The sequence below is a fragment of the Falco biarmicus genome, chromosome 9 (genome assembly GCF_023638135.1).
Source record: "Falco biarmicus isolate bFalBia1 chromosome 9, bFalBia1.pri, whole genome shotgun sequence".
Lineage (NCBI taxonomy): Eukaryota > Metazoa > Chordata > Aves > Falconiformes > Falconidae > Falco > Falco biarmicus.
Window position 1 is genome coordinate 50,603,297 of NC_079296.1, and position 19,084 is coordinate 50,622,380.

The 19,084-nt window shown below is 45.8% G+C and overlaps 1 protein-coding gene across 3 annotated transcripts in view; it reads right to left on the reverse strand.

Annotated features, from left to right (window-relative positions):
* Nucleotides 1-15,133, reverse strand: part of FGFR2 (fibroblast growth factor receptor 2) — an 85,642-nt gene extending 70,509 nt beyond the window's left edge. The window contains exons 1-2 of one of the 3 annotated variants that reach the window (XM_056352140.1): nucleotides 14,950-15,133; nucleotides 12,486-12,742 (exon numbers count right to left, since the gene is read on the reverse strand). In XM_056352140.1, the coding sequence (XP_056208115.1) occupies nucleotides 12,486-12,742; nucleotides 14,950-15,011 (319 nt within the window). In that variant the 5' untranslated portion in view covers nucleotides 15,012-15,133. The remainder of the gene's footprint in view (nucleotides 1-12,485; nucleotides 12,743-14,949) is intronic. The other 2 variants (XM_056352141.1, XM_056352139.1) reach the window with 2 other exon arrangements.
* Nucleotides 15,134-19,084: the final 3,951 nt, after the last annotated feature.

The window sequence follows — 19,084 nt, forward strand, 5'->3', positions numbered from 1 at the left end:
AGGATTTTTGCACTGTTCTGAAACTCAGGGACAAATTTTGAACTCATGTACATGCTGTGCCATCAAATCAATGGTTCCCCCGAGGCTGACATCAGGATTCTTTCCCCACTCCCATGTCTTTTGATGGTACCAGAGAGATACGGCTGCAAGTTTGCTCAGCCCTCACTAGCACCCATCCGCCAGTTTTTTCAGCAGCACCCTTCTGAATTTTCCCTTCGTCAAATAGCTAGATGGGAGGAGGAGATAGCCCTGCAGAGCCTGCAGCACAAAGCAAGGCTTGACGATCTGGTATCACATCCACGCTCCTCCAGCTCTCCCTGAACTCCTGCCTTGAAACCGTATCCTTCAGCCACCACCGAAAGCTGTAAATCAGCCCTTCGCTGGGCAGGCTCTGCACGGCTAAGGCAAGGCGGCACGGGATTACTTTCTAAGAACGTTCTTCTGCAAATCCTATAATTGTGGCATAGTTCCTACTGCGAAGGGGCATTACCTGATGTGAATAACACCTGCCTATCACCCCTTAACAAACAAACAAGCAACAAAGGCACGTGCAAGATTTCTGGTGGTGTTCTTGAACGCCGGGGGACAAGGGAGGGCATGTTGCTTCTGCCACTGTCTGCTCTCAGCTACATCCTCCTTTGTAAAAGTGGTGCACACAATGTAGTTATACTTTATAGGTGGAGCTATTGAACGATACTGCCATGGAAAACCAAGCTGCTGTTGAGTAAACAGATGTGAACTTTTTCTTTGCCTGCTCATATGGTCTCACAGCACGGTTTATGCCATCCAGCCATCAAATGGAGTAAATGCTGTTTGTATAAAAGCCACGACCACAACAGAGGTCTGGGGACACCCTGAATGCTCTGTTTCAGATACTTATGATACATGCAATTACATTCCAAATCATGCTTCATTCAAGATTCGGTCACTGAAATGAGAGATTTATATTTCCTTAGGTTTAAAATTATTATTATAGTATTATTTGTCTCCATTTATTAAAATATTAACAAAGAGCTGCTTATCTTAAGGCTTAAGGCATTTAGTTACTGAGTTACAGAGCCAAATAATTAAACAATCAGCTAATAGCTAACCCCAGCAAAGATTCTCACACAACTCTCCGTAACACAAAAGCCTCAGCCCCCATCAAGCCACTTTCGCTTCAAAAGGCTTTAGTAAATAACTAAACACTCACCATAGCGTGCCCAGAAGGGTCAACAGACCTGACCTGTCAAGAATCCAAGAGGTTCATTGCAACACTGAATGTCCCCACAGGGGATGCCAGGCTGCCAACCCCTACCGCTCCTCCTGCTTCTCCTACCTCTTCCTTGGTTTTCATTGAGGAAGATCCAGCAAGACCACACTGGATGAGCAACGTGGAACGGGGCTGCTGAACTAAGCCTGAAGCTGAACAGCCCCATCCCATGACTGTGCGAGTCAAACCCAAGCCTTTACGCTCCCACCAGGACACAGCCTCTGTGCCGGCTCAGGAAGCCCAGGTATCTTCAGTCAGGTTTGCAACCTTCCTTCCCACCTCCCAGGTACAAGCTGATGGGCTCTTCCCTCAACTGAAGTTGACAAGCTAATATTAAGAGTAGTTGCGTGTCCTCTTCTGACCATAGATGATAAATGCAGCCTACAAAAGAAACGGCCACCGGTTTAGAAATGCTAAAAGTCATCCTGGCCATGGTGACTACCTCCTGTTAGCTAACACCAAACCAAATCCACAAAGGCCAAGCACGTCTGTTTATACAAAGGGGGACAAAACAGTGTTTGCAATTCCTCCATCTGCTCCTCCAAAGTCACCGGATTCCCGCTGTCCTATTTGTCCTGCGTTTCCACCAGCTAGCTGTCAGCTCTGCCCAGCTCTGCCTCCGCCAGGCATCATCAGGAAGTCTCTGTTCTCATAACAGACCTTCCTTTCCAAATTACTGCAGTTCCTTTTATAATTTTAAAACACTAAAAAAAACCAAACCAAACACCACCACACCAACACCCAAAACCACACAACTTGTCACTCTACAACACTCCAAAAAGAGCAGAAATCATTTCCCCCTCTCTAACGTATGAAGACATTAATTGTTCAAATCTGATGAGAAAGATCTAGGACTAACGTCATCAAACACATAGCATCAAAGAGATACCCATGACAGTTACAAACACAAGTGTGGCAGATTCTAAGTCTTCACTTGTTCCTTTACAACAAGCTCCCAGGCTGCTCTACTTGAAAGCAGTGCCTTCCACTAAACGTTAAGCGTCAGACTCTCCAAAATAAATTGATGTATTTTTTCCTGGCACCTTCTTTAACCCTGTTATCCTTATTTCTATAAGGACCTAGTCATCTGATGGGTATAAGAGATGAAACCAGACTAGGGGGAGGGGGAAATTAGAAGAATTCTTTCGCCATGGAACTGAACATTTGCAAAATGAAGTACGCGTTGCCACATAATACATGTCTGGTACTCTAGCATGTGTAGAGCTTCCAGCCACACTGACCTGCTCAGGCATCGACCTCCAGCATCATGTCAACTCCTATTGAGCGTTACATACACTAAGATAGTAAAAAAAAAAGTGAATCTCCTCCAATTGAAACACTTGCCAATGTGATCATGGGTAAGGGAAAAAATTACACTGCGCTAGCTTGTTTTCCTAAGCTTTGAAGGCTTAGAAAAATAAATAATTCTGATGAGCAGCAGAGTGTTTCACCTCTTGCAGGACCCCCTGGCCAAGAAAAAAGCTCTGTAAATGCTCCTAAAAGTTATCCCCACGTGATTACACCTATCTGCCTTGTGTAATGCTCTCTGGCAGATGAGCAATTACAGAACTGCAACTCCTTGAGGTAACTGCCCCCAAGCAGCATTTAGCCCTGGCTACAGACACAGGGGCCTCATCACACCCAGAAGAAACCAGTGGAGGCAAACCTCGTGAGGTCCCCTGCTACATCAGTGTGTTGGCTAGCATGGGGTAAGGTGCACAAACTATTTCAGCATGGCTTTGATGGCTGCAAAGCAGCTGGGCTGATGTGTCTCACCCCCTGGTTAAAGGAAGAAGGCTGCTCATAAGAAAAAGGAATTGTACTTGTCTGGGCTTCATGCAGAGATTAAAAATTCCTACAACTTGTAGCCTGCTTGCTCCTACCTGTCTTTATAGTTGTGATGGTTGAGTTATGGCTGCACAACCACGCAACATACGTCAAAAATGCCAAGTATCACATGCTCATGGGCTTGGCTGTGTGCTTTATGCTTTTGGAAGCCAAGCCAGGGAAGACTCAGAGCATGCCAAGTTCAAAGTAAACAGCAGCAAGACCAGCAAGGCCACCTCCTGCTGCTGGGAACTGCCCTGCAATTTCTTCCTGTTTGTCCCCATTCTTCACAGTCTGCTCCTTACAGGATGAGGGCTTCTTTATACAACAGTCACCATAGGATTTACCTTTAGATACTGGACAGAGCAAGAAACAGAAAAGCATCAGTATGTCTTCTGCACAAAGACTTGGTAGCCAGGGAGGGAGGGAACACCCCCAACCTTGAGCAGCCACACCAATCCCCCTAAAATTATTGTGCTGCCCTTTGTGATTTCATCAGTATGATGAGAAACTACAGGCCATCACCTGAGGGATTTGAACCTTTAGTTCCAGGCACCAAATCTTGACCATTTCTGCTCAAGTCAGAATCTCCAGCAGCTGCCCAAAGAAGCAGAGTGATGGTCTCAGTGCTAAGAGTGCTGGGGAGTACCACACAAACCTAACACGCGTGTAATGCAATCTCAAAAATAATTAACTACTCTTCAAACTCATTACAGAAAAGTCTTGTCATGTAATGTATTATAAAGTACAAAGGGGAAATGTATCACCTTTTGCCAGAACCTCAAATGAAAAGCTGAAATTAGCCTTTTCTCGCTAAAAAGCAGAATCCAAGACTAGCATCATTTTCTCATTGTTTCCACTTTCAGCAACCGCAGCACATCAAACCTTCCTGGCTGTATTCTGCACATAACCAAGATGCAGAGCAATTTAAGCAATTCCCATTGTCCAGCTTAGCACTAAAGTCTGCATGGGAAAGGCTCCATGTAAGATATACAGCCTTGGGAAAAGGTATGAGCATGTATATTTAGTTGCAAAGGGGGTTTCTTGGGTTTAATATTTTCTTGATTATCTGTAGCTTTTTTCAGGTCCCTTATTTGCATTTCAAGAGCAGCATAAAAACATAACAGAACATAGCATAAATCCAAACATAAAAACACAAGTTTTTTTTCTTGCAGGTTTGCCAAAGGCCATGCTCTGGACTAGTACTGCTCAACATGCAAAAGAAATAAATTACAACTGTGCAATTACAATTGCACAATTTCATGTTTGAGTGTTAGCTCTGGATGCAGAGAACATCTATTCAGATTCCCTATAAGCAAGTCAGCAGTTGTTTCTTTTGTACACGGTCCCACTTTTACTTGACTATACAAATCCTCTTAATTTTAGCAGCTCATCTGGTAGTCTCATCTTGCCTGTTCCCCTGAAATTTATCTTCCCCAACTTCCTAAAGCGGGATTTGAAAAAAGTCAATGGAAACAATATCCCCAAAACATCCCCTCAGCAATTTTGAAAGTCCTATCCACAACACGTTTAAACCATAGGATATTCTCCAAATACTCCAAAGCTTCAAGGCATATCAGGCTCTCTTTTAACTGAGAGCAACATTTAGTCAAAGGCACCACAGCTAATACAGTTCCAGCTCCACACAGAGGATAGTCACCAGTGGTACCTGCGGACAAAGAGAGAGCAGCAGAACAAGTCCTGACGTTAAAAGCTAGGCTGGCTACCTGCACTTCCAGGTGGCACACACCCATTTACATGACAAGGGCTATTTTTAACTTGTAGACACCTCCTTCACTCCTCACTGCAGCAGTGGCTCCTGGGCACTCCACCATACTAATGGAAGATGGCTCAAATGCTTCTGAATCGTTAGGAGAAGGGCTATTCCTGAGCAGTGCTGTGTTGCAGATTTATTACAGAGCCTCCGTGTTAATAATCCTAAACGTCCAAAATACCTGTGCTACCCTGGTGAGTAAACAATATCAGATAAATCTGGGTACTTCAACACTGTAATATCTAAACAGGATTGCTTTTCATGATTAAACGATGTTTAACAGCACCAAGCTCAAGAGCTACTCAAAATTTAAACTGGTTTTTTTTAATGATTTTTGAAAACCGCTGGGTGGCATTCAGATTACAAAACATACTACTTTTGTTGAAGCAAACTGAACATTGCAGCATGGAGACACTGAGCAGGGAACTTCACAAACTTGCAAAGCGAGTCTCACAAAAGCACACTCCCCCTTGCTGCCCAGCTGCCGGTCCTGCCAGCAGCTCACCTGTACCCCCCACATCCTATGCTAAAGAGAGAGCATTGTGAACCTTACACAGTTTTTCTACATCACAATTTTTTATCACATTTAAAAACTAAGTTTCAGCATGGTACTCTGATCAAGCTCTGTTCCGTCCAGCCACGACTTAATCCCCTACAGATTCGTCCTGGTCAGTGCAGCCTGCAAAGGCATGCGCAGCCACAGCATCCAGCTCCAAACCCCACGCAGGGACAGCCACAAGCCCCCTGGGAGAAAGCCCCGGGTGATAACTACCATGTCACAAGACTCCTTTCAAAGCAGAAACACATGAAAAGCTAAGAGGAAAAAAAACTAACTACAGCCAAAATATGATTTTCTCTTCCCCAGCCAGCTTCTCATCCTCCTTTTTCTCCCTTCCAGTCCCCCAGCACATTGCCTTTCCCAGTAAACCCTCATAAATGCAAGCCCTTTCCTTGGTACAAAGGAATTTTCCCCTCCTCTCAGTTCTTGTGTCTTTGCTACCGTAAGGCGCTTTGCGAGGCTGCTCCACACCGGTTAATGTCCCAAACTGATGAGCCAGTTCTTTTGCGGGGGAGGAAAAGCAATAATTACACACAACTTGCAACGGCATGTGAGGAGGGGAATGAAAGTAGGTCAGATCTCACAATTCCTCAGCTTCGCCGAGGTTCACCAAATGCTTTCACTTACAGTCATTTTAAAAATACAATTAAAATAATAATAGCATGGCAAGCGAAGGGCACGGTAGAATTCAGCTAGCACTTAGTTTGCCTTTCTGTCCCTCTCTTTGATACGGATCGTGTCATTTGTGCAGTGACAAGCAGCAAAAGGCCCAAAAGGACCTGAACCAGCAGAAAGTGAAGCCCGTGAGACACATCTCTATACCAGGTGCTGACTACTCTGATACTCAGAAGTAGGTCCAGGAAAAAAAAAAAAAAAAAAAAAAAAAAACCGCACACAAAAAAAACCACCCCACACTAAAAAAATGGGGTTCTTTTTCAATAATAATTAAGAAAAACCCATAAAAAATCCCAACAGCAGTGATAATTAAGACCTGGGAAACAATAACCTGAAGATGTACTAGTAGGCATATGAATTATAAGCTGTTTTTTAAGAAAACCACATATTTACCCCTCTTACAGAACATCTCATTTTGCAACTGTCCTCATCAAGAGGCACAGTCCCCAAGGAGTAAATGCCAACGCAGTTTTGCTGACGCTCTCAACTCCGAGTGAAACCCGAAAGGCCAAACTTCCAGAACAGCTCAGCACTCCCCGCGCACGTTTTGTAATTATAACAGGAGCTGCTGGCTGCTGCACTCTTTTGCAAATCTGGTCTTTATTTAAGATTTGACTGTACTCAAAGTTGCTCCAACTTCTCTTTCAATCAGTTTAAAAGCTGGTTTAGTCCCCTGTACTACAAGGCGGCACCTCTGATTTTGGGGGCATACTGTGCCAAATCCCCCCAGAAGGGCTGCAGACACACAGCACCACGTGCTGAACCTAAATCCAAAGGTCTGAATTTCAAATTGCTTCCCAAATCGCTGTAAGGATGATTTTACCCTGGAAGGCTCCTTGCCAAATCAAGTGTTGTCCAGAGGCACCACAAACACAGCTCTGTGCGTCCTGACTGACTCTGCAGAGGATGCTCCCACCTGCCCAGCTGCGATGGGAGCCCGGTGTACCCAGCCTGACACTGGGCAACCAAACCCACAGTCACACTACTGCCAAATTCCAGGCTCTTCATCCTTACAGACATGTTTTGGGTTCCTGATGTCTTTTCAGCATGAATTTTGCATTTGTTTAACTACACTGAAATAAATTTTCTCTTCTAGTTAAACCAGGTGCACTATTACAAACAGACAAGACGTAACTTGCCTAAGTGGGTGATGGTTCTTTTAAAACCACGGGTTTATATTGCTAAGGAGTGCTGCTTCAAAGAAAGTCTCTGCTTTCGCTGTAAAGCTTCAACCTTGAGGACTCACAAAATGTTTAACACTTAAAAATCTGACACTTCCACCAAGGAGGTTTTCTCTATTAATGATAGAAAAAGGGATGCTTAAGTATTCTTGCGTTCCCATCTGTTTCTAAACTAAATATTCATTCTAACACTAATCTTTGAACGTATTTGTTTAAAGCCAAGTGATCATTTCTACCAAAGCTGGGAAACTGGATATAGAAATACGCTCATTAAGCGCTATGCTATGGTTATTATCAAAACGCCACAATAGTCCATCGTCTCATGCGGACACAACCTTGCATAACTGGAGATGTCAGCATTTTCATTGTAAATTCTGCTTTCAAAGGTTTGTAACTTGCCTGTAAAAAAGCTACTCTAGCCTGAATTTTGTTGCAAGTTCTCTGCCAAGAAAGAGCTATTTTAAAATTAGAAAACTATGCATCCATTGGAGTCAGCCACTGGTTTGAGGGTTTATCTATATAAATGGTTTAAAAAAACCAAAAAAAACAAAAAACAACACAAACACCACAACTCAGTATCTTTGAGTCTTCTGGCTCAAACGCGCCGCCCCCCCCCAAAAAAAAAAAAAAAAAATCACTAAAGGAAAAACATTCCTAAAAGTTAGTATTTTTTCTCCCTTCAAAAAACTGCAATTGTATGGCAGATAAGCCTGAAACATGCAATTATTTGTGCTACTTTGCAAAAGAGTTGCCACACTGACACATTACCAACTCCCAGTGTCTCATCAACACCGACTGTAAATAACAACTCTACCCGTGCCCAATTAGTTTGCAGCTCAAGACCATGCCCCTGCTAAAGGACTGCAGATTTTAAAGGCAGAATGGACACATGAAGACTGATTTAATCTGGCTGCTTGTACAATTCCCCAGAATCTCAGCTAGCGATTCCTGTACTGGGCCAAATAACTTACTGAACCGGATCCCTGAAAGGGCATCCAACCCTCACCCAAAGCTGTAGGGATGTCACATTCCTCCATAATGGGCTGTGATAATTGCCCTTCCTTGAACAAAACAAAAAGACCCCGAAAAACCAACCCTCCCGATTCAACTAATCAGTTCAAATTGTTAATCATGACTTGCAGATATCAGAGCCACTGTTCTTGGGGGGGGGACGGACAACAAACATGTAACAAGGAAAGCCTGGGTGAACTTTTTGCTTTATTCTTCCTACCAGGTTGGAAGCAGCATCCCAGTGCTTCTCCATCACCTCTGCCCCTGGAGATCACCACCATGCAGGATCCCACCGGCCCTGCAACCACCCTGCGGGGGGTCCCAGCAGCATGGAGAGGACCCATGGGGGCACCCCAGGAAGGGGAGCACACCGTTCCCCATAGGACAGAGGACATCCCACCACCCCTCCTCCACATGCTGCAGCCCTTGCTCTCTCCCTGGGAGCCGGGGAAGCACCTCACAAGACTCCACATCCTGATCCAGGCAGGCTGCCAGCAACTAAGGAAGGATCTCTAAGTGGACTGTGCTGGAGCACTGTGACCACAGGTGACATTAACCTTTAAGGACTGCCAACATTTTTCCAAAAATGAGCGTATATTCTTTGTATTATGCAACATTTTTACAAAAAGGAAGGTATTGTTCTGGGTACTACTGCACTGAATGTGTTTCTATTTGTTTATTTCTATTTGTTTAGGGCCAGCAAATAGCTGTGATTGAGTTAAAGCCCAAATGACAGCTTGTTACTCACTCCTGAGCCCATCATAAGCACACATCACCCATTAAAGAGGGTCTCTCTCTTTTGCTGCTGCTCCTCCTAGGAGCCTCCCACACGCACGTTTAAGGCAATTTTGCACTACTGTGTTTGTCACAGGACACAGAATTGGGCTGTCCCTTGTGGAAAGCTTAAATTAGTCCTTTGAAATTTGACCTAAATTAACAGAACTGAAACACATTGTTACTGCACCAGGCCAGGGCTCCGAGTGGGTGCTCCAAGGACAGCGTCAAGGCACTGCAAGTGGGGAAGAGACAAAATTAGCTACCCAGCAGAACGATAACACACAGCTTGGGCAAGAGGAGGTCAAGGGAGAGCTTGCTATTTATCAAATGTATGTCTAAACTAATTATTCAGTTCACAAAGTAACCCTTCAACCTATGTGTGCGGTCAGAGCCCTTTTGAAATGTTGGCTATCATCAAAGGCCTTCACAGCCCGGCTACCCAGAAAAAGAATGACTCCTTTGTACACACTGGGGTAGGCTTTATTTCTAAATATTTAAAAGCAGAAAGTCTTCATATTCCTAGGAGAAAAGACATATACATAAACACTTGATGCAAGATACAATTTGAGAGCTGACAGTCTCCAAACTCACTCCACAGGTCCTGTTTCTGCTTACACCGCTGGACAGCCTCCAATTATACCACCGCCATGACCAGTAACACCCATGCCGAGGATCCAGCCCTCAGCAAGCACCCGTGAGACCAATTTCGACATTATAATTTACAACGACTCAAGGTACCATTTTTCAGTGTAACTACTTTCATATATATCAGAGTAAAATCTGATGGCCACAGATGAGATTGAGAGCTCCACACGTCCAGTGTTCTGTAAAAGCACGAAGAGAAGCGTGCTACCAAAGAGACCAGAATGACTGCAAATAACCAAAGGTACCCTCGATGCCTGACAGCATCTTGCACACGTCCTGCCCATATCCATACAGCCCATCCCCCTACCAGATAAATACTGCTCATACTAAAGTACATAGTTAACCAGATACTCTGAGGAAAACAGTTGCAAATGTCCCTGAAGTTATGTCTAGCTAACAGGCAAGAGCATATTCTCTATTGCAAAGGAATGAAAAAGCCACAGTCTCAACTCCTGTTAACACTGCATACAGCTTGCTGAATATTCTGAGTCGCCAAGACAATAAACAGTAACAATAAAAGCACCAATATCAAAAAAAAAAAAAAAAGACAAGATTTAGGGCATGTCCATGAAGGAAGACTAAGGAACAGATCAACATGTGTCACCAAAGGTCATGGCCCTGTCGACCTTCTCAGCTGGTATGAAATGTCATCACTCTAATGACTGCACCGTCAGCAGCTCTATTGAAAATTTACATTATCAGAACACCTGACACCCCATCCCCCCCCCCCCCCCCCCAATTAGCTGTGGCTAAAATGTTTGGCATTCACTAAATTAAAAAAAGAAGTCTGCTTTGTCTTTGAAGAGATTTTTGGAAAGGTTTTTTGTTTTGTTTTCAGTTTGGAGAGCTTGTGGGTGGCAGTGATGGAACCCAGAGAAGGTGATTGTGTAAAAACTTGTGGGTTTTTTTTTTTTTTAAAGGGGTTTAATGAAGTACATAAAGGAGGTTTTATTTCCCAAATCTCAGATATAAATCCCACACAATTCCCTGTATTCCACAGCATAAAAGCTCTTATTATACTATTAACTTAGAAGCATTTTTTGGTGGGGTTTTCTTCTAGTTTCTGGTAATGATTCAGGTTCTCACATCTAAAATTTTTTCATGTCAATAACATGTCTGCCCAGGGAAGAAGTTTTAAATCCTTTTTAACAGTTTACTCTGACAGAACCCAGATTCCACTCCCTAGATATTCACTGTAGAAGAAACATTTTACAATCATAAAAGCTATTCTTTCCCTGAAAAGGTGAAAAATTATTGGGCATCATTCAAAAAATGTGACTTTTCAGCCTGTAAAATCCTCCACCAATCATGCTATCACATTCTTTCTGATTTAACCCTAAAACTAGGGGACCTCACTACAAACAGCTACTCTGAAACCAAAATTATTCATGGTTTTGTCATTCCTCTGAAAAGCCAAAAAGGCACCAGATGTGCAATTAACAAATCATACAGTAAGTGGCAATGAGAGCTGGGCTTTTTTTCTTTTTAATTCTCAAAACCTTCAAAAGAAAAAAAACCCCACATCTTTGCTATCAGCAGTCTCTGTGGCTGACAGATGACAATATTGCTATACTTTGTTAATTTTTTTCAGGAATGCTTGCTAGGGAGGAGGGCTCATCGTCTCTAAATAGTTCATCCCCTGCCATCAATAAAAATGTACTTGGAACGGATTCTAAAAATGTGTTAGCTGGTGATGTCTATTTTTAGAGGCAGTGGATAGAAACAAGTAAGTTTTGCGTGAAAATTTATTAAATAAAACCAAAGCAGTATCCGTGGTCATGAACAGCAGAATGTGTAAAGGCCAAATTCTCTCCAGCAAGCTTGCCAGATCAGAAATGCTCTACGGACTGACAGTTGAGTTATTAGAAATATAATCAGTCCTCCAAAGGGCTGATAAAACCCGATGAAGAAAGCCTCGCTTTCACCCCCGAGGTGCTCAGAGAGCAGGCAAGACCTTACACAACACAGCAAAATCATTCTTAAATACAGTCAGCTGATGACAATAAAAAAGCAGCCCCTCCTTAGCTCTTCAGAGAAGAAAATCACTCTGCAAAGCTTGAGGAACAGCTATACCTAGAAGAACATACCAACAGGTGCAGGCTCAAGATAGGAGATTTTATCAAAACACCTCTTCCAATGTAAAGGTCTCAATTAGCTTTTGCTTTCACAGTAATAAATTGCAGTCCTTGCTCTTCAGATCTCAACGTTTACACCTCCAGAATTGGCAACCTAGACGCCGTACTGAGTGTTCTCAGATATTAACGGCAATAGGGAAATTTATTCTAATTACTAACACCAATAAAGCTGCAACACTGTTTTAGCAGAATGCCTGGCAAATTTTAAAGCGTTCAGGCCACACGACTGTCAACTATTGGGATTTATTTCCCTCTGAACTTCTCAGGTTAAGACGGTCACAAGGACTTGCAGCTAATACACCCATTTCGTTCGTTGAGACAGCAACGTGTAACACATACATAAGTGCACCAGACTGGCTTCCTTCAAGGCCCATTCCTGAAAACTTTCAGCCATACACTTTGATTATACGTGATGACAGTCCCAAGTGAAGTCACTGACACCACTTGCTTGCGTAAGATCAAATAAATGCATGCTTGCATGAACACAGCCCCCACGTGAGCAGGAAAAACCAAAAAACATAACTCTTGAGGGCTTATCTGCTACCTGATTTAGATTTACCAAAGCACAAAGATGTTGACTTCTATTTCAGATGTTCAGGCACTTAAAATTAACTTATTTTGCGGAATTAAGGATTCTAGAGTGATTTACCTTCAGGTTCCAGCGTGGTGTCTTCAACTACTAAATTAAATGAAGGTCGAGCCAGGGAAAGTCCGGCCATGGTGACCACCACCAGGCAGATAAGGCAACCCGAATCCCAGCTGACCATCTTTTTAGAGTAAATTCCTGGTCCATTTCCATATCTCCATGTGGACTTTAATCCCATCTGAACACCTCTAGAGAAGCATGGAGAGAAAGCAGTGCCTTCGGCCAGGGTAATACCTCCTCCCTTGGAACAACGGCTGCTGCTGTGGGGAGGAGAGAGATTTAACACTGTCAGCAAAACATCTTAAAACACAAACCAAAACAGCTTCAGAAAGCCCCAAATAGAGCCGAGGCGAGAGGGAAGGGAGGAGGAGGATGGGAAAAATAGTTTTCCAGCTTCAAGAATATGTGAAAAGTGAGTGACTTTTCATTTTCTGTTAGCAGTTTCCATCATCACCTGAGGCGTAACCAAGTCCTCCTTGTTTTTACAAAAATCACTTCTCAGCACATATTTAGAGAGCTATGTTACTGACAGAAAAATATACAGTTTTTTAAAAAACGAGAGGCACACACATGTGCAGGCACATAACCTGTAATGCTACAAAATTACCACAATTAGACAAATGATATTCTTATTGTTTGAAGGTTTATGCAAGTTTGCCTTGTTTTTCATTCCTTCACCTAGGCAGTTCTGAATTTGCAAGAATTCAGTAATTTTCCACAAGAAGAACAGTTGACAAATACTCTTTAGACTTGGATATTCTGCAAAACTTTTATTTCACCTCAGGAATTCCAGCTCCACTATGGATGTACCAACTTCTGACTCAGTGCAGTGTCCTCTTAAAGCCTGAGAGTCCTGTACAGGGGAAAGGCTCCACTCTGTGCAGGGACACTGGCTAGTTACATTGCATTACAGGTAATTAAAATCGGTATCAAGTATGGTACCAATTGCAGCTTCATAGGAGACCTCCCCAGCATCAGTTTCCATTCATATACGCTAAACCGTGTGCACAAACATTTCTCTTCTCTTTCTCTCTCTCTGATGCTTATTGATATATTTCATTGGGGGCGGGGGGGGAAGCCTACTTTATTCACAGTAAAACTAATTTAAATTGAGTTAACTGGTAATCCAGGCATGGGCTGATAGAAGAGAGAAGCAAAGCGGTACCAAACCAACTGGCATACCGCGCTACCACCACACTAAGATGACAGGTGAGGGTCAGAAGAGCATCCTCACAGGGTGATTTTACAGCTCAACCAGAAAATTATACCTGATTTTCCACTTCAGAAATAAAAGACGGTAAACCTCAGCAAAGGGATAAAACAAGTAACTGCAGCAGTTGTTCTTATCTGGCCAATGATTCATCTTAGATGTGATGAAATGCAACCGAAGCTTAGAGAGCACTTGAAGGGAAAAATAACATAAAACCTCTTTTTCCCTCCTGCCCTCACTCTTCAGAGAAAAAAAAAAAAAAAAAAAGAGAGGCAGGGAGTGTAGAGACAAAGGCAAACTTCTCAAAATTCCCTATCATTTGGATGTGGTATGGTACCTCAGCATATACTACACAGAAACATGGGCAAATACCCACCCTTTACAAAGCCAGCCATTAAGAAGTTTATTCAGATTTTATTAGATTTTTGCTACCTCCTACATACAAACCAAGATCACAGTGCTACAGACAAAAATGCTGTTGAGGCATCTTCTATCATGGGTACTATATACAGTAACTACCGGAGTCGGTAGAAACAGATTTTGGATGACATAAATAAGGCACTTGGGGAAAATAATTAATACACGGTATTTCTGGTGAATCTCCAATACTTTAGGGCAAGTTTTTTTACCCCTCAGCTGGTATCAGTTCAAAGCTCTGTCCCTCCTTTAGAGAATTAAGCCTAATGTGAGCATCCCAGACCGCAAGCTAGCAACTACTATTGAATCTCCAGTGAAAACGCCACCAGACCACCGCATAAACATTTGTGAAGAGCTTGCCGAGCACTTCTTTAAATAAGCACAGAGCAGGTGTAGAACTGAAGAGAGCTCTGTCTGTGGGATGGATGTGGATTTGGTGAGGGACCGGAGCAAGCTCTCCTGGACGCTACCACCCAGGTCAACCACCCGACCTGCTGCCTGACAGCCACAGCTCTGTAGCTCCATTTATCCAGCTATAAAGTGGGTAGAAACGCCAATTAACAGACCAGGTGCAACACTGATTTGACTTCCATAAGCCATCCTGTAAACTCCGATTCGAGGCTATGTATATAAATGCAAAATTTAATCATAATTTTGAAAAGAGAAAACATACCAGAATGCTAGCAGAATTCCAGACTAACAGCATTAATTCCACTTACGGTTCAGCTGTTTCAGATTTTTCAGCTACATTCAATGCCACTGCAAACACGTTTGTGGTTCCTATCCTCACCCTAAATCCTGAAGCACAGCACAAGGCTACATGACCACGCGTCTTCTCACCTGAAGATTTTTGCCAGCTTCTGCACCTGAACATCTGCCAGCAGAAGGAAGGGACTCTTCATCCGCAGGGCAGCAGAAAATTCAAACCCGTGGCTTGCAAAGGCGTAGCAAAGCAAAAATCAGAGCTCTGGACCCATCCATGGAGCCAAACTGCTTTTTACCACCACGACAGCGACCAGGGTTCAAGGACTGCCCTTTCCCAAAAGAAGCAGAGTCTAACGGAGATGAAATGAAACCAAATTCTTTTCATAGTTGAATCGCCACAGTTGCTGGGGGACGAGCCTCTGGAAAGACCTCCTGTGCTGGATAATTATGTACCTCTATCTCAATGTTTGGAACACAGCCCCAGCATGCTTTTTGGCCTCCACAATTCTGGCTTCCTGACTACAATACCATAATCCCTCCTGGAGTCTCAGACTCAGTGAAAGCCACACGTAGTGTTTATTTTTCCCCTTGAAAGGGAACTCTGTCTCTCTTCTCAGCCTACACTTCGGGGAGGAGTTGTCAGCCTCCCATGATTGATGGCTCTCCTTGCCACTCGCTCATCAAGTCAATTTTCACCTCCTCACATACCTGCCCAAATTTCTTTGCCAAACTGACAAGCATGGGAAAGCAGACTGGTTTGGGAGCCCAACCAAATTCCTCGGAGCTGTACTTCAGTTTAAACACACTCAGACACACAAACAAGTAGTACTTGTTCAGCAGTGGCATTAATTAAATTCAATGCTCAGTGTTCTTTTTAATCTACTTCCATTGTTGTTTATAAGATGTTTATCACTCCCCAGGGAGAGCACAATTTGTAGAGTATGTTAACCAAATCAATACATTGCTTGTTGTATAACTCTTCGGCATCTTTCTCTATTAGGCAGGGAACAGCAAAATCTGAATGAAATATGGCTCTTCCCTCCACAAAGAGATCTCGAGTGCCCTAAAAGCCCAGTAGCTTCATCAGAAAAATCCAGGTACGCGAAGCTTTAAAGCTAACAGCTTTATATACACATGCACATAAACACACAGAAATATATATGCATCTCTAAATATATATACACACACTCGTATATCTGACAAGACTCTTCATCCCAGTTCAATCTCCAAGCAAATCTGAGCATCACAGCTATTAAACATTAATTCTGGCGGACTAATGGGAACCGGCTGGCAGCTTCAGTACTTTTTCATTGTTTGAACTTCTTTCATTTGCTTTCCAGGACTATCCTATTTTTCTCAAGTCTTTTGCCACCAAGAGATGGGGGGGTGGGGGGGTGGGGGGGTGCTGGAAATCTGCATTTTAATTGACATTCCAGAGAGAGAGAGAGAGAGAGAAGTCCAGAGGCTGCTGATTGCTGTCTATTCAGCCCAAACAGGCTTTTCAGATGAAAATGAGTAAAGGCTAGTGGAAGATTTACAGGGATTTGGTACAAAGGAGACAATGAAGTTCTAAATGTTGATAGCGTTTCACACCAAACGCATAATGGGTCCCTGTTTGAAGGGGCCGTTTTGCATTTAAATATATATTTCGTGGAGGGTTTCTCCTCCCCCCCGTGCCGGACCGGGCAGTTGCGGGCGGGCGGCCGCGCTCCCCGGGCACCGCGGGGCAGCACCGCCCGCTCCTCGGAGCTCCGGGCGGCCCCGGTCTCCCCCCGCCGGCGGCACCCGGCCGGGGGCTGCTCCCGCGGGGCCGAGCCTCTCCTTCTCACCGCGCTGCCCGTCCCGCTGTCTCCGCTGCGCGCCGTCCCCACGGGCAGCCGTGCGCCCTGCGGAGCGGGGACCGGCTGGGACCGCTGCTCGGGCGCCCCCCGCTCCCCGCTGACAGCAGGACCGAGCCGCCCCCCGGCCGCAGCCGCCGCCCGGCCCCGCGTCCCGCACCGGCAGAGCCCGCCCCGCACCAGGTGCGAGACCCCGCGGCAGCGGACTCCCCGGCAGCCCGCAGCCGCCCGGCTCCCGCGGGGCCGCGCACCTTCCCCCGCCGCCCCCCGCCCTGCCCGGTGCCGGCTTACCTGCAGCGAGAAGCTGGGCGGGAAGGGCCCGCTCGCCCCGCAACAGGCGGGCTGAGGCGCGGCGGCTCCCCGCGACGGGGAGGAAACTCCTGGGCGGCCGCGGTCACTCGGCGGGCGGCCGCGGCGGGGCCGGCTGGCAAACCCGCAGCGGCGCAGCGGGGCGCATCCCCCGCGGGACGCGGCTGGGGGAGGCAGGGGGTGGCGAGGCGAGGCAGGAGCCGGCCCGGCGTCCCGTCCCGTCCCCTGGCTGGGCTGCAGCGGCTACCGCCTCAGAGGGGCGAGCCCGCCGTGCCCGGCGCCAGCAGCCTCCTCCCCCGCGCGGGCATCGCCGAGCAGAGCGCCGCGGGCCCCGCTCCGCTCCATCCAGCCGCCCGCCCCGAGCCGCCGCAGCTTTGTCAGCCGACAGCCCCCCTCGGGTGGGTGGTGGTTTTGTGTTGGGTTTTTTTTTTTTTTGGTTGGGTTTTTGGGGGGGTTGGTTAGGGGTTTTTTGCCTCCCCCCTTCCCCTCTCCCGGCGCACTCCGCCGGCTCCCTTCCTCCCTCCCCTGGTCACTCCCCCCGCTGCAACCCGAGCCGTTTCCTGGACGGCGCTGCGCGGCTCTGCCAATCGCGGCGGCGGCGGCGCGGAGCCCCTTCCCCCGCCCGGCCCGGCCCGGCCCGGCCCGCCGCCCTGCGCTGCGCTCAGCCTCCGCGCAGCCGCCACCCCGGCCGGGGCGCGGGGAGCAGCCGTTCAGCGGGGAGCGATGCTCAAGAGGAGGCGGGATGGGGGGGGCGGCCAGCCCGCCCGGCCCCGGGGCAGCGCACCCCGCAGCCAGAGCAGGGCTGGAGCGGGGGGATGCCGCGCTGCTGCGCTTGGGTTGCTCCGCCAGAAGTTTTCCAGCGGGTGAGGAAGCAAAGCTGGGGATCGCGGAGCGTCCCGGCTTGGTGCCTCCCTGGGCCTGGGTGATGCAGGGCAACACCGAAAGCTTCCCACCGAAACGGTACCAGCTCGACAGCTTTCCCCAAAAACCTCTCCAGAAGGTTTTTTGGGGGGCTTAAGCCACGGCTGGCCGGGGCCGGTTCCAGAGGGAGCTGGTGATGGGTTAACACCCCCTCAAAAAATCACCCTCAGCTTAGGAGCCTCTGAGTGCAAAGCCTGGTGCCAACTGCCCTGTGACTTTGCCTGGCAGTGCACCTCTAACCGTGGGGTGTGGGGTGCCCAGCAGGGAAAGTTGTCAAATAGTTACCAGACATCATCTGCTGGACACACTGATTTACAACTGCATCATATTGGTATTCACAATTCAGTATAACTTAAGCTGACACTTGCTTAATAAAACATTTGCTTTAGATACCATTAACTAAAAGACTGCTAAATACAGAGTCTGTGTAGTGCTGGCTTTGTAGAATCAGCTTGACAACAAAATCAATAAGTGCTGGTTGCCTCAAATTAAATCACTGCTGATCAATTTAATGTTACTTTATTTAAGCATAGCCCTACTGTACATTTTATATGTTGTGTGCAATATTGATCAAGGGGATTTTCAAGGACTATAGTCACAGAGCATAGCGTCACTCTCTATTTGCATACTTCCAGCCACTGAAAACTTGAAAACAAGTTTTCTGTAGAATCCATACTTACCTCCCAGAAAGTACTTTCCCACCATCGCCAGCAGTAATTCAGGCTTTATGAGGGATGGCAGACAAATTTGTAATTGATTAGAAGCATAGGTTTCATTTCTACCCCACCCCACCCCCATTCCTAAAGCAACGGACATCTGAATGTTCTAATTGAGAAGCTGAGATGTCACAGTCAAGATCCAATTTTCCCAGCTCCGGGCATGTCCATCGCCCATTGAAAACGTTGTTAACGCATTCTCACATAAATTATTGTCCAGCACAGGAAGCTGCAATACCTTTCCCCATTCATCGATATCTTTGCATACTCTGAAAGAAAAGGAAGCATTCCACTAAAAATGACAAATCAGAACACCTATTTCCAATGTCTGGAAGCACTTGTCAGAATTTATTCTTTTTCAGGATGAAAAGATAGCAGTCTATCAATAGCATCCTTTCCTCTTAAATGAGCCACATTCTCCTAAAGTGGCCCACAACAGCCCCGCTCCTCAATCTGAGAAAAGCAGAAGCATGTTTGGAATTAAAG